The sequence below is a fragment of the Oncorhynchus tshawytscha genome, linkage group LG13, assembly GCF_018296145.1.
Source record: "Oncorhynchus tshawytscha isolate Ot180627B linkage group LG13, Otsh_v2.0, whole genome shotgun sequence".
NCBI classification, from domain to species: domain Eukaryota; kingdom Metazoa; phylum Chordata; class Actinopteri; order Salmoniformes; family Salmonidae; genus Oncorhynchus; species Oncorhynchus tshawytscha.
In genome coordinates this window covers 24483140-24498418 of record NC_056441.1, presented here as the reverse complement: position 1 = coordinate 24498418, position 15279 = coordinate 24483140, and the positions used below count along the sequence as shown (strand labels likewise).

At 47.5% G+C, this 15279-nt stretch overlaps 1 protein-coding gene across 1 annotated transcript in view; it reads right to left on the bottom strand.

Moving 5' to 3' along the window:
• The window catches only part of LOC112264534 (thrombospondin type-1 domain-containing protein 7A-like), a 163943-nt gene that overhangs the window by 84954 nt on the left and 63710 nt on the right, over positions 1-15279 (bottom strand). The window contains exon 2 of the mRNA XM_042295454.1: positions 1172-2240. Within this exon, the coding sequence (XP_042151388.1) occupies positions 1172-2240 (1069 nt within the window). The remainder of the gene's footprint in view (positions 1-1171; positions 2241-15279) is intronic.

Below are 15279 nucleotides of genomic sequence, written 5' to 3'. Positions count from 1 at the left end.
TAGCATATTAATTCCATTTCATTTGCGATTTTTATGAATAGTTAACGTTGCGTTATGGTAATGAGCTTGAGGCTGTATTCACGATCCCGGATCCGGGATGGCTCGACGCAAGAAGTTAATTAGAAATTGCAGACCAAATAAATGCTTTACAGAGTTCAAGTAACAGACACATCTCAACATCAAGTGTTAAGAGGAGACTGTGTGAATCAGGCCTTCATGGTCGAATTGCTGCAATAATAAGAAGGGACTTGCTTGGGACAAGAAACACGAGCAATGGACATTAGACCGGTAGAAATCTGTCATTTGTTCTGATGAGTCCAAATTTGCGATTTTTTGTTTCAACTGCCATGTCTTTGTGAGACGCAGAGTAGGTCAACGGATGATCTCCGCATGTGTGGTTCCCACCGTGAAGCATGGAGGAGGAGGTTGAATGGTGTGGGGGTGCTTTGCTGGTGACACTGTCGATTTAGATTTAAAGGCACACTTACCACAGCATTTTGCAGCCATACGCCATTCAATTTGGTTTGTACTTATTGGGACTATCACATGCCTTCAGGCTGTATAAGGGCTATTTGACCTAGAAGGAGAGTGATGGATTGCTGCATCAGCTGACCTAGCCTCCACAATCACCTGACTTCAACCCAATTGAGATGGACCACAGAGTGAAGGAAAAATTGCCAACAAGTGCTCAGCATATGTGGGAACTCCTTCAAGACCGTTGGAAGAGCATTCCGGGTGATGCTGGTTGATAGAATTCCAAAAGTGTGTAAAGCTGTCATCAAAGCAAAGGGTGGCTACATTGAAGAATGTCAAATATAAAAAATATTTTGGTTTGTTCATTAACACTTTCTTGTTTACTGCATGATTCCATTTGTGTTATTTCATAGTTTTGATGTCTTCACTATTATTCTACAATGTAGAAAATAGTAAAAATAAAAAAAATAAAAAACCTTGAATGAGTAGGTATGTCCAAACTTTTGACTGGTACTATATATATATATATATATATATGTATCTTCCACATTGACATTAGAGCATTTTTGTAGATCGTTGACAATTAAATCCCTTTTACTCCCACTTTGTAACACAATAAAATGTGAAGAAATCCAATGGGGGTGTAGACTTTCCATAGGCACTGTAACTGAGACTATAAATTATAAGTACAACTTACCTGAGTGCATCAGCGTTGCCGCTCCTGTGAACACAGGTCACCTCCCGGGTCTGGTATCCAACCTGCAGGTCCCAGAACTTCCCTCCCTGTCGGTTCTGTCTGTTCCTGTTCCTCTTATTTTTGATCAGCTCCTTGGTCTCTGGGTCTTTCACCCTCCCCCTCCCCCTCACCCGCTCTCTCACCCGCTCTCTCACCCGCTCCTTGACTGTTTCCTTGTTTTTCCTGCGCCCTTCTTTGGCTGCCTGTCTGCCTTTTCTTCCCTCCTTTCTTTCCTCCTTTCTTTTCATCCTTTCTTCTTTACTCAGACGAGGCTGGCGTGGGGTGGGCACCTCGCTGCCCTCTTTGGCCTCCTTACCCTCTTTACCCTCTCTGCCTTTGCGTAGCCGGCGAGGGACAGCCACATCTTTACCTTGATTAAGAGTTGGAGCCTGCCTGGCCGTGCGAGGGAGGGGTACAGAGCAGGGACCCCAGGATCCCACCCTTAGACTATACAGGCTCTCTGGGCCCACACAGGGACCTGGCTGACAAATCTGGAACTCTGTCAAGTTAGGGCAGGCCGAACCCCCGAACATGGGCGGCGCCAGGACAAAACGGACACGATTCTGAAGACCCGTGCCACACATTTTTGAACAGGAAGTCCATGGGGTGAACTGGGAGACCACGCAGTCCTGTGGGCACGGGATCAGACAGGCCTGCTCCAGCCTGGGCTTGGGCTCAAAGTATTCACAAATCGCCACATCCTCCGCTGGCACGCCATCCGCTTTCTGGACGCAGCCCACCTCGCGTGTCTGGATGCCCTCCTCGCCGTGGAGACACACGGCTGGCCGCTGGATCACCCCGGTGCTACGCATGGACACGGGCACGCACTGATTCCAGGCACCCAGCTGCCAGTCATACAGGTCCTTGTGCCAGTCACAAACGTGGAAGCAGCTCTGCTGGTTCTCTGGGCGCTCGGCCTGGTCACAGTTGGTGTGAAGGGTAGTCCAGCCTTCAGAGTGGGCGCACCACACTGCCCGGCTCTGGCTGCCCCCTGGGCCACACTCGCTGCCCATACACCGGCCCCATGGACCTGGGGAAACAGAGGGAGTGAGGTCACAGGGAGTTCAACTGAAGGATGTACAATCAGAGCAGTTAGTCAGAATATTATCCAAATGGAAAGCATACTGTGGAGGTAACTCAGCTCCTAACCGTCAGATTGTATTGTACAGCGGTGAATCACTATGAGTACTGTGTAAAAGTCCTTCTAACATTCCGTCTAAATGTTGCCATTCAAGACTTGGTCGAAAGTCAGAGGGCAGTTTATAAGGAATTTGCATTATTTCTCCATATGACTTTCCTGTTAATCAAAGCCCCTTGAAAGCCCAGAAGACCAAGCTCTCTAGTGCTGCTATACCAGAGGACTATTAGTCAAAGTTTATAAAGTGCTTCTAAGAACTGTAATCCAACAGAAACAACCAAAGTGCCTTGTAGAGGAAGAACAAGTACTTCCTGATAAATAACGCACACACACACACACTCCGCCAAATCACTCCTCCAAATCACTCCTCCCACTGCAATTAAATCACTCCGCCAAGTGCAATTTTCTGATACACTTCCTTCCTCTAGGATTTATGAGAATGCAATTAAAGGTCTAGGCAAACATCCCCTTCGAGCATAAAATGCCAAGTAGGTACATGACAGGCAGACAGAGAGCCCAGAGTCAGGGCAGCATTACCACTCTGACTGGATCAATATTCCCAGGAAATGTAGAAGATGGAAGGTATAGTGGGGAGGCAGGTCACTGAGGAATAACCTAACCTGGCTTACCCCAGCATAAACAGTCAGTCAATCAATCTATCAATTCTGCATGAAGGATAAGCAGGGCTTCTAATAATGGTACAATCAGCCCATGACATCACCAGCGCTGATGTGCTTGTGTTTGAGGTGCAGAAAGAAAAGCTCCGCCAATCTCCGGCTGGACAGGATTCACTGCAATGTGGGCCCATCTTGTGGTGCTGAAGGACAGCCCTACTATTCTATCAGTGAGGATTAGCGGTGGGGAGGGCCCTTCGCTAGTTTATTTGAGCTCTGTTTGATGTTGTTGGATTGAGCAGCTTGCAGTGCTGCTGCTGGATTGGGCTGCCTGCCTTTCTGAAAGCTGAGGCTGGGGAGGGAGAGCCTTCGTAGCTTACTGTGTGAGAGGGCAAGCTGCTCAGATGAATCTGTATTACGGAACTGGGTCAGAGTCAGAGGTATTCTCCTCCTAGCTCAACGAAATACCACGGGCTCTCCCATCCACCCCCTTCTTTTCCCTCGCATCTCCCCGCCTCTCTGGTGTCCCAGTGATCTATCTAAGCAGAGCCAGGGAGGAGTGCCGGCTGTTGTAACAAGGACACAGCCTGGGGTTTGCTGACTCCTGGTCCCAGATCAGTTATTGCTGTGTAACAAGGCATAATAACAACCAGAGGAGTAGGCATAACAGATCTGGGACCAGGCACGGGTGAGTGTAGCCTACAGGGGGAGGAATCACAAAGGAAGCAAAGCTAAGAGCTGAAAGCTGAAGGAGTCAACCTGGGTTTGTCATTTGGGAGTTGTCTTAAGGGTCAGATAACTTCAAGAAGACATAAGTAATAATTTCGCCCAAGAGATTCATACATTTTCCATATTTGTGTAGGTCTGCATGTCTTGCTGTATGCCCGATTATACGCATATGGTAAACTACTACTGATTGACTGCCGGAGGTTCAGCACAGGGGAAATCTCTATGAATGAAAAGCTTAAATTGCTGCACAATCCCCTTTGGCTACCTGAAAACCAGACACAAGCAAGAATATGTTCGCCCTATTATGCTACAAGACTGTTTCTTACCAGAGAAGACTAAATAACAAAGTTCCAATGTAGGCCACTATATCTGCCTGACATAGAATAGACTAGCCTGGGATGTGTGATTCATGACAAGCAGGTTCAGAAGGATAGAAGAGGAGAGGAGAGGAGAGGAGAGGAGAGGAGAGGAGAGGAGAGGAGAGGAGAGGAGAGGAGGAGAGGAGAGGAGAGGAGAGGAGAGGAGAGAGAGAGGAGAGGAGAGGAGAGGAGAGGAGAGGAGAGGAGAGGAGAGGAGAGGAGGAGTCTGAGGACTGAGGACTGAGGACTGAGGAAGGAGGACAGGGGCTGTTTTAAGCAGTGCTTTATGTCTTGACTCAGTAAAGCACAGCCATGGTGATGAAAATGTCAGTGGAAGGAGCAGTGCCTGAATTAGCAGTAGAGACAGAGGCCGGTCGATACGCATCAATAACACCTAGCAAGAAACTGCCTTCGACACAAGAGACAGCCCCGCCGCTGCTGCTGCCACTGAGACACACACAAACAGACACATGGACTCATGGACTCATGGACTCATGGACACATGGACTCATGGACACATGGACTCATAGACTCATGGACTCATGGACACATGGACTCATGGACACATGGACTCATAGACTCATGGACTCATCGACACATGGACTCATGAACTCATGGACGCATGGACTCATGGACTCATGGGCTCATGGACACATGGACTCATGGACACATGGACTCATAGACTCATGGACTCATGGACCCATGGACTCATGGACACATGGACTCATAGACTCATGGACTCATGAATTCATGGACACATGGACTCATAGACTCATAGACTCATGGACTCATGGACACATGGACTCATGAACTTGTGGACACATGGACTCATAGACTCATGGACTCATAGATTCATGGACTCATGAACTCATGGACTCATGAACTCATGGACACATGGACTCATAGACTCATTGACTCATGAACTCATGGACTCATAGACTCATGGACTCATAGAAACATGGACACATGGAATCATAGACTCATGGACTCATGGACTCATGGACACATAGACTCATGGACTCATGGACACATGGACTCAGAGACTCATGGACTCATGGACACATGGACTCATGGACTCAAGGACACGTGGACTCATGGACTCAAGGACACATGGACTCATGGACTCATGGACTCATGGACACATGGACTCAGAGACTCATGGACTCATGGACACATGGACACATGGACTCATAGACACATAGACACATGGACTCATAGACTCGTGGACTCAAGGACACATGGACTCATGGACTCATGGACACACGGACTCATGGACTCATGGACACACGGACTCATAGACACATGGACTCATAGACACATGGACTCATAGACTCATGGACTCATGGACTCATGGACACATGGACTCATGGACTCATGGACTCATAGACACATGGACACATAGACTCATGGACTCAAGGACACATGGACTCATGGACTCATGGACACATGGACTCAGAGACTCATGGACTCATGGACACATGGACTCATGGAGAGATGGACTCGTGGACACATGGACTCATGAACTCATGGACACATGGACGCATGGACACATGGACACATGGACTCATGGACAGATGGATTCATGGACACATGGACTCATGGACACATGGACACATGGACATATGGACACATGGACGCATGGACTCATGGACTCATGGACTGTTGAGCTCATGGACTCATGAACTCATGGACTCATAGACACATGGACTCATAGACTCATGGACTCAAGGACACATGGACTCATGGACTCATGGACACATGGACTCAGAGACTCATGGACTCATGGACACATGAACTCATGGAGAGATGGACTCGTGGACACATGGACTCATGGACACATGGACACATGGACTCATGGACAGATGGATTCATGGACACATGGACTCATGGACACATGGACTCATGGACTCATGGACACATGGACATATGGACACATGGACGCATGGACGCATGGACTCATGGACTCATGGACTCTTGAGCTCATGGACTCATGGACTCATGGACTCATAGACACATGGACTCATAGACTCATGGACTCAAGGACACATGGACTCATGGACTCATGGACACATGGACTCAGAGACTCATGGACTCATGGACACATGGACTCATGGAGAGATGGACTCGTGGACACATGGAGTCATGCACTCATGGACACATGGACACATGGACACATGGACTCATGGACAGATGGATTCATGGACACATGGACTCATGGACACATGGACTCATGGACTCATGGACACATGGACATATGGACACATGGACACATGGATGCATGGACTCATGGACTCATGGACTCTTGAGCTCATGGACTCATGGACACAGATACATATATATATACAGTGGGGCAAAAAAGTATTTAGTCAGCCACCAATTGTGCATGTTCTCCCACTTAAAAAGATGAGACAGGCCTGTAATTTTCATCATAGATACACTTCAACTATGACAGACAAAATGAGAAAAAAAATCCAGAAAATCACATTGTAGGATTTTTTATGAATTTATTTGCAAATTATGGTGGAAAATAAGTATTTGCTCAATAACAAAAGTTTATCTCAATACTTTGTTATATACCCTTTGTTTGCAATGACAGAGGTCAAACGTTTTCTGTAAGTCTTCACAAGGTTTTCACACACTGTTGCTGGTATTTTGGCCCATTCCTCCATGCAGTTCTCCTCTAGAGCAGTGATGTTTTGGGGCTGTTGCTGGGCAACATGGACTTTCAACTCCCTCCAAAGATTTTCTATGGGGTTGAGATCTGGAGACTGGCTAGGCCACTCCAGGACCTTGAAATGCTTCTTACAAAGCCACTCCTTCGTTGCCCGGGCGGTGTGTTTGGGATCATTGTCATGCTGAAAGACCCAGCCACATTTCATCTTCAATGCACTTGCTGATGGAAGGAGGTTTTCACTCAAAATCTCACGATACATGGCCCCATTCATTCTTTCCTTTACACGGATCAGTCGTCCTGGTCCCTTTGCAGAAAAACAGCCCCATAGCATGATGTTTCCACCCCCATGCTTCAGAGTAGGTATGGTGTTCTTTGGATGCAACTCAGCATTCTTTGTCCTCCAAACACGACGAGTTGAGTTTTTACCAAAACGTTCTATTTTGGTTTCATCTGACCATATGACATTCTCCCAATCTTCTTCTGGATCATCCAAATACTCTCGAGCAAACTTCAGACGGGCCTTGACATGTACTGGCTTAAGCAGGGGGACACGTCTGGCACTGCAGGATTTGAGTCCCTGGCGGTGTAGTGTGTTACTGATGGTAGGCTTTGTTTCTTTGGTCAAAATCAAATCAAATCAAATCAAATCAAATTTTATTTGTCACATACACATGGTTAGCAGATGTTAATGCGAGTGTAGCGAAATGCTTGTGCTTCTAGTTCCGACAATGCAGTAATAACGAGCAAGTAATCTAACTAACAATTCCAAAAAAAACTACTGTCATACACAGTGTAAGGGGATAAAGAATATGTACATAAGGATATATGAATGAGTGATGGTACAGAGCAGCATAGGCAAGATACAGTAGATGATATCGAGTACAGTATATACATATGAGATAAGTATGTAAACCAAGTGGCATAGTTAAAGTGGCTAGTGATACATGTATTACATAAGGATGCAGTCGATGATATAGAGTACAGTATCAACGTATGCATATGAGATGAACAATGTAGGGTAAGTAACATTATATAAGGTAGCATTGTTTAAAGTGGCTAGTGATATATTTACATCATTTCCCATCAATTCCCATGATTAAAGTGGCTGGAGTAGAGTCAGTGTCATTGACAGTGTGTTGGCAGTAGCCACTCAATGTTAGTGGTGGCTGTTTAACAGTCTGATGGCCTTGAGATAGAAGCTGTTTTTCAGTCTCTCGGTCCCAGCTTTGATGCACCTGTACTGACCTCGCCTTCTGGATGGCAGCGGGGTGAACAGGCAGTGGCTCGGGTGGTTGATGTCCTTGATGATCTTTATGGCCTTCCTGTAGCATCGGGTGGTGTAGGTGTCCTGGAGGGCAGGTAGTTTGCCCCCGGTGATGCGTTGTGCAGACCTCACTACCCTCTGGAGAGCCTTACGGTTGAGGGCGGTGCAGTTGCCATACCAGGCGGTGATACAGCCCGCCAGGATGCTCTCGATTGTGCATCTGTAGAAGTTTGTGAGTGCTTTTGGTGACAAGCCGAATTTCTTCAGCCTCCTGAGGTTGAAGAGGCGCTGCTGCGCCTTCCTCACGATGCTGTCTGTGTGAGTGGACCAATTCAGTTTGTCTGTGATGTGTATGCCGAGGAACTTAAAACTTGCTACCCTCTCCACTACTGTTCCATCGATGTGGATGGGGGGTGTTCCCTCTGCTGTTTCCTGAAGTCCACAATCATCTCCTTAGTTTTGTTGACGTTGAGTGTGAGGTTATTTTCCTGACACCACACTCCGAGGGCCCTCACCTCCTCCCTGTAGGCCGTCTCGTCGTTGTTGGTGATCAAGCCTACCACTGTTGTGTCGTCCGCAAACTTAATGATTGAGTTGGAGGCGTGCATGGCCACGCAGTCGTGGGTGAACAGGGAGTACAGGAGAGGGCTCAGAACGCACCCTTGTGGGGCCCCAGTGTTGAGGATCAGCGGGGAGGAGATGTTGTTGCCTACCCTCACCACCTGGGGGCGGCCCGTCAGGAAGTCCAGTACCCAGTTGCACAGGGCGGGGTCGAGACCCAGGGTCTCGAGCTTGATGACGAGCTTGGAGGGTACTATGGTGTTGAATGCCGAGCTGTAGTCGATGAACAGCATTCTCACATAGGTATTCCTCTTGTCCAGATGGGTTAGGGCAGTGTGCAGTGTGGTTGAGATTGCATCGTCTGTGGACCTATTTGGGCGGTAAGCAAATTGGAGTGGGTCAAGGGTGTCAGGTAGGGTGGAGGTGATATGGTCCTTGACTAGTCTCTCAAAGCACTTCATGATGACGGATGTGAGTGCTACGGGGCGGTAGTCGTTTAGCTCAGTTACCTTAGCTTTCTTGGGAACAGGAACAATGGTGGCCCTCTTGAAGCATGTGGGAACAGCAGACTTGTATAGGGATTGATTGAATATGTCCGTAAACACACCGGCCAGCTGGTCTGCGCATGCTCTGAGGGCGCGGCTGGGGATGCCGTCTGGGCCTGCAGCCTTGCGAGGGTTAACACGTTTAAATGTCTTACTCACTTCGGCTGCAGTGAAGGAGAGACCGCATGTTTCCGTTGCAGGCCGTGTCAGTGGCACTGTATTGTCCTCAAAGCGGGCAAAAAAGTTATTTAGTCTGCCTGGGAGCAAGACATCCTGGTCCGTGACTGGGCTGGGTTTCTTCCTGTAGTCCGTGATTGACTGTAGACCCTGCCACATACCTCTTGTGTCTGAGCCGTTGAATTGAGATTCTACTTTGTCTCTGTACTGGCGCTTAGCTTGTTTGATAGCCTTGCGGAGGGAATAGCTGCACTGTTTGTATTCAGTCATGTTACCAGACACCTTGCCCTGATTAAAAGCAGTGGTTCGTGCCTTCAGTTTCACACGAATGCTGCCATCAATCCACGGTTTCTGGTTAGGGAATGTTTTAATCGTTGCTATGGGAACGACATCTTCAACGCACGTTCTAATGAACTCGCACACCGTATCAGCGTATTCGTCAATGTTGTTGTCTGACGCAATACGAAACATCTCCATGGTCCCAGCTCTCTGCAGGTCATTCACTAGGTCCCCCCATGTGGTTCTGGGATTTTTGCTCACCGTTCTTGTGATCACTTTGACCCCACGGGGTGAGATCTTGCGTGGAGCCCCAGTTCGAAGGAGCTTATCAGTGGTCTTGTATGTCTTCCATTTCCTAATATTTGCTCCCACAGTTGATTTCTTCAAACCAAGCTGCTTACCTATTGCAGATTCAGTCTTCCCAGCCTGGTGCAGATACATAGATACATAGACACATAGACACAGATATACATAGACACATACACATTTGTGGCTGCCATTGTAACATACTCCTTGTTAGAAAGTGAGGGAAAGCGCGATTGACCGGCCTTTTCACAAAGAAATCAACACTAAATTGATTTTCATAATTGAGAGAAAGGACAAAAGAGGCATCTGATTAGCTAAGGGGTTTAAGCATTCCCAGCACTCTATTCTCAAAAGAAGAACATGTTACAGCTGTGACACATTAGCCTCTGCAGGGGAAGGGTGTGTGCTGTGTGTGTTTGTGTGTGTGTGTGTGTGTGTGTGTGTGTGTGTGTGTGTGTGTGTGTGTGTGTGTGTGTGTGTGTGTGTGTGTGGGGGGGATTTTGGATTCAGAGGCTCCCCACTCTGCAGGTGTTCACAGTAATTTATGAACATGTCAGTGGGTGATATGGTTATCCACAGTATGACAGAGAGGGGGAGTGAGTAGGGGAGAACAGCTCAAATTGGCCTGCTTCCCTCCATCACACACACACACACACACACACACACACACACACACCTGCGTCCCCTGTCAACCACTGAGAGTAGCCAGGAGGAAATAAGGGACCTCTAACAGCATAGAGGAGGGGTACAAGGGGTGTGATACATCAGCCAATCCCCTCTCCTCGAGTCCCCCTTAGAACACCCACCCCAGGCGGACCAACCAGGAACACCCACCCCAGGGGGGCAACACAGAACACGTTAGCAAAAGAGAAAGAAAGAAGAGAAGTGGGGGATGTGAGAGATTGACGGTTAGTTTGAAAGGCAAATACCAAAATAGAGGGAGAGAGAGGGAGAGAGGAGGGGAGAGAGGAGGTGGGAGAGGAGCCTATTGTGAAGAGAGATGGATGATGATGATGTAGTGAGTGAGTGAGTGAGTGAGTGAGTGAGTGAGTGAGTGAGTGAGTGAGTGAGTGAGTGAGTGAGTGAGTGAGTGAGTGAGTGAGTGAGTGAGTGAGTGAGTGAGTGAGTGAGTGAGTGAGTGAGTGAGTGAGTGAGTGAGTGAGTGAGTGAGTGAGTGAGTGAGTGAGAGAGTGAGTGAGTGAGTGAGTGAGTGAGTGAGTGAGTGAGTGAGTGAGTGAGTGAGTGAGTGAGTGAGTGAGTGAGTGAGTGAGTGAGTGAGTGAGTGAGTGAGTGAGTGAGTGAGAGAGTGAGTGAGTGAGTGAGTGAGTGAGTGAGTGAGTGAGTGAGTGAGTGAGTGAGTGAGTGAGTGAGTGAGTGAGTGAGTGAGTGAGTGAGTGAGTGAGTGAGTGAGTGAGTGAGTGAGTGAGTGAGTGAGTGAGTGAGTGAGTGAGTGAGTGAGTGAGTGAGTGAGTGAGTGAGTGAGTGAGTGAGTGAGTGAGTGAGTGAGTGAGTGAGTGAGTGAGTGAGTGAGTGAGTGAGTGAGTGAGTGAGTGAGTGAGTGAGTGAGTGAGTGAGTGAGTGAGTGAATGAGTGAGTGAGTGAAGCGAAGTCTGACTCTCCCTGGCCAATTATTGGGCCATGTACCAGTCCTTAGAACCACAGCCCTAGGGCCCTAATGTTTGCGTGGCTATAAGTACACTCATCTTCCTCACCATCACCACAAACACGTTCCTGACTTAGCTCTGTGTTTCTCTGCCTTTCCAGTAACACACCACACACAGCTTTAATCTTTGCAAATGACATTCCCCTCTGCTGCTCACACACCCCAGTCGTTACCCTCAGCAGTTATTTTCCTGCCACGCTATCGCATTTTGTATCACCAGACAAATCAATTACTCACAATCCTTTTATTTGTTTATTCGTTTTAATCCCCCTCTCTCTGCAGACAGCTTTGAATCGATAGGAGGGAGAAGGTCATCTTTTGAGGGAAATAAGTGATGTTTTTCTGCCTTTGGAGACAGGCTGTAACAGGCTGTAATGCTGGTGTCTCAACACCCTGTTATTCACTGATAAGATGATGAACCGAGGCCCTCGTTGTGCTACCACAGGAGGGGAGAGACTGGGGGAACCGAGAAGAGGAGGGGAGAGACTAGGGGGAAGGAGAGGAGTAGGGGATAGACTGGGGGAAGGAGAGGAGGAGGGGAGAGACTGGGGGGAAGGAGAGGGAGGGAGAGAAGGGCAAGAGAGAGAAAGAGAGGAGAGAGAGAAAGAGAGAGAGAGAGAGAGGGACTTGTCCCCATGCTTATATCCTCAGTTGCTTTCTTGACAGCTAAAAAAAAATTGGATCAGTGTGAAAATTCAGCCCCAGTAATGGGATGACTTTTACATGTCCCTCTCCCCTCTCTCCATCCCTCACTCCTCCGCATATCCCTCCCTCCCATGGTGCCTGGTAGAGGACAGGCAGTGGCATTTACCAGGGAAATGGAAAGCAGTGTGGGGTGTTGCACCCCACCAGAGGGTTTGGGTGGAGGTGTGTGTGTGTGTGTGTGTGTGTGTGTGTGTGTGTGTGTGTGTGTGTGTGTGTGTGTGTGTGTGTGTGTGTGTGTGTGTGTGTGTGTGTGTGTGTGTATTTGTGCGTCTCACCATAGGGTGTGGATGGAGAAGATGAGAAAACGGGGGGAAATGGGGAACCCCATCAGGCTAGTCAATCTGTATTCCTACTGTATGCTGAACACACGCCTATGATAAAGAAACAGTGAAAAGGTCAGGGATTTCAGATTAACCATCTACTTCATGTCCCCATGTGGAGATGATGTTATGTCCATTATTTCCATTAAAATGGAAACAAGGAATATCTTCCCGACCCTAAAGCACAAACTGAAAATTGAGTCACAACGAGCCCCCAGGTATTAGTCTGCCTACGCCAGAAACACAGCCTCATAGGACAGCAACTATATTTATCTTCCTCTCCCTGTCCCTCCCTTTCCCCCTCTCTCTATCTCTCCCATTCCCTCTCCCTCTCTTCCAATTAGTTCTCCCTGAGATGACCTTCTGTGGTTGAGTGACCTACTTCCAGGTCACCTGGTGTCTGAGCGGTGGTTGACCCGCACACAGTGATTCAACGCTTTGATCTCCAACAGGATTGATCAAATGAAAAGGGGGAGTGTGTAAATGGGGAACAATAAAAGAGTCCATGTGTAAATGGACAGGGCATTGTGTCGTTCTCTTCGTGGTTCTCTTCGTGGTTCTCTTAGTGGTGGTTTTGGTGGCGTGCCAAGAGAAGACGAGCTCTGTTTATGAAGGAAAGCTTTACGCAGTTTCTCAGACAACATTTGAACCAAATGACAGCATGTTGTAAAGCTTTAGTGTTTAGGCATCAGTAAAAGCATCATGACCAGACGTTGTTTCTATATCCGTAAAGAGGGTTTCCCGAACACAGGTTAAGTATAGCTCTGTCAGAAATAGGCTTAATCTGTTTCTGGAAATCAGACCCTAAAAGAACTGTACAATAACATCTAACTGACCACCCGATAAAGCACCCCAGACAGGCACGTAGACAGGACAATCAGTCTGAAACTATGTAGTCATTAAATAAAATGAAATCATTCAAAAAAATACATTTTATTTGTCACATGCGCCGAATAAAACAGATGTAGATAATACTTAAAGATGTCCAAGATGGCGTAGCAATCAGACGTCTTTGTCTTTGTCTTGTCTCGTCCCATGTATATATCTTTTTCTTCGCATTCTTTTTAATATTTTTCCTAAACCTCAACTTCAAAATACTCTCCTTTTATTTTTAAAGTATTTCTATTTACCTCTGAACTGGTATACCTCAACTGAAGCTAGCTAGCTAACTAGCTACCAGCTATCAGTTATCAGTCAGCTAACCACTGTTAGCGGTCATCAGCTAACCTGTAGCTCGGAAAACAATCGCCAGTTCGTACAATGCGTTTCAAATCAGAGCATACCGGACCTATTTTCCTGTCCATATCCCCGGATTTCTACCTCAAAGTCTGAACCCTTTCATCTGGATCATGGCAGATAGCTAACCGCAACCCGGGTTGACTACTCCTGGCTAACGTTTCTGTCCCGGAGCAAGCACCAACTAGCCTGGAGCTAGTCCATGCTAGACCCATCTCCCGGCTAGGGCTCCTGGGCTACTCCTGAAGCCCACTCCTCGGCAACAATATCCAGACCCCTTCTACTGGTGGTATGGGGCACGGAACCCCGCCGATCCTTCACGACTGGAATACCGACATAATCTGCCTGAGGATCCCAACAGGCCCCTCATGTGCAACATCCCCTGAAAACCCATTCTGCTAACCGCGGCCTGCTAGCTATCTATAGCATATTGGACTGTTAGCTGATCCATCGGCCAGTTTCTTGGACCACTATAACCATTTTGCTAATTGGACTTGGACCCTTATGCTACTTGGAACCCTACTAATTCCATGACTGGTCTTTCGATGTCACCGCACGAGGAGACAAAAACAGACTTTCCCCATTGCGACGTCCCTTAAAGGCCCTTATGCATCACCTGGTTTAAACATCTCTAGAGACTATATCTCTCTCATCATTACTCAATGCCTAGGTTTACTTCCAATGTACTCTCTTCCTACCATACCTTTGTCTGTACATTATGCCTTGAATCTATGCTACCATGCCCAGAAACCTGCTCCCTTTACTCTCTGTTCCGAACGTGCTAGACGGCCAGTTCTTATAGCCGTTAGCAGTACCTTTATCCTACTTTTCCTCTGTTCCTCTGGTGATGTAGAGGTTAATCCAGGACCTCCTACTCCCCAGGTGCTCTCATTTGTTGACTTCTGTAACCGTAAAAGCCTTGGTTTCAAGCATATTAACATTAGAAGCCTCGTCCCTAAGTTTGCTTTATTCACTGCTTTAGCACATTCTGGCAACCCAGATGTCTTAGCCGTGTCTGAATCCTGGCTTAGGAAAACCCCCAGAAATGCTGAAATTTCCATCCCTAACGATAACATTTTCCGTCAAGATAGAACTGCCAAACGGGGCAGTGTTGCAATCTACTGCGGAGATAGCCTGCAGAGTTCTGCCTTACTATCCAGGTCTGTACCAAAACAATTCGAGCTTCTACTTCTAAAAATTCACCTTTCCAGAAACAAGTCTCTCACCGTTGCCACTTGCTATAGACCACCCTCTGCCCCCAGCTGTGCCCTGGACACCATATGTGAATTGGTTGCTCCACATCTATCTTCTGAGCTCGTGCTGCTAGGTGACCTAAAGTGGGACATGCTTAACACCCTGGCCATCCTACAATCTAAACTTGATGCCCTCAATCTCACACAAATTATCATAGATATCATCCTAACAAATCACCCTCCAAATACTTGGTTTTCAACCAAGATCTCAGCGATCACCTCCTCATTGCCTGCATCCGTAATGGA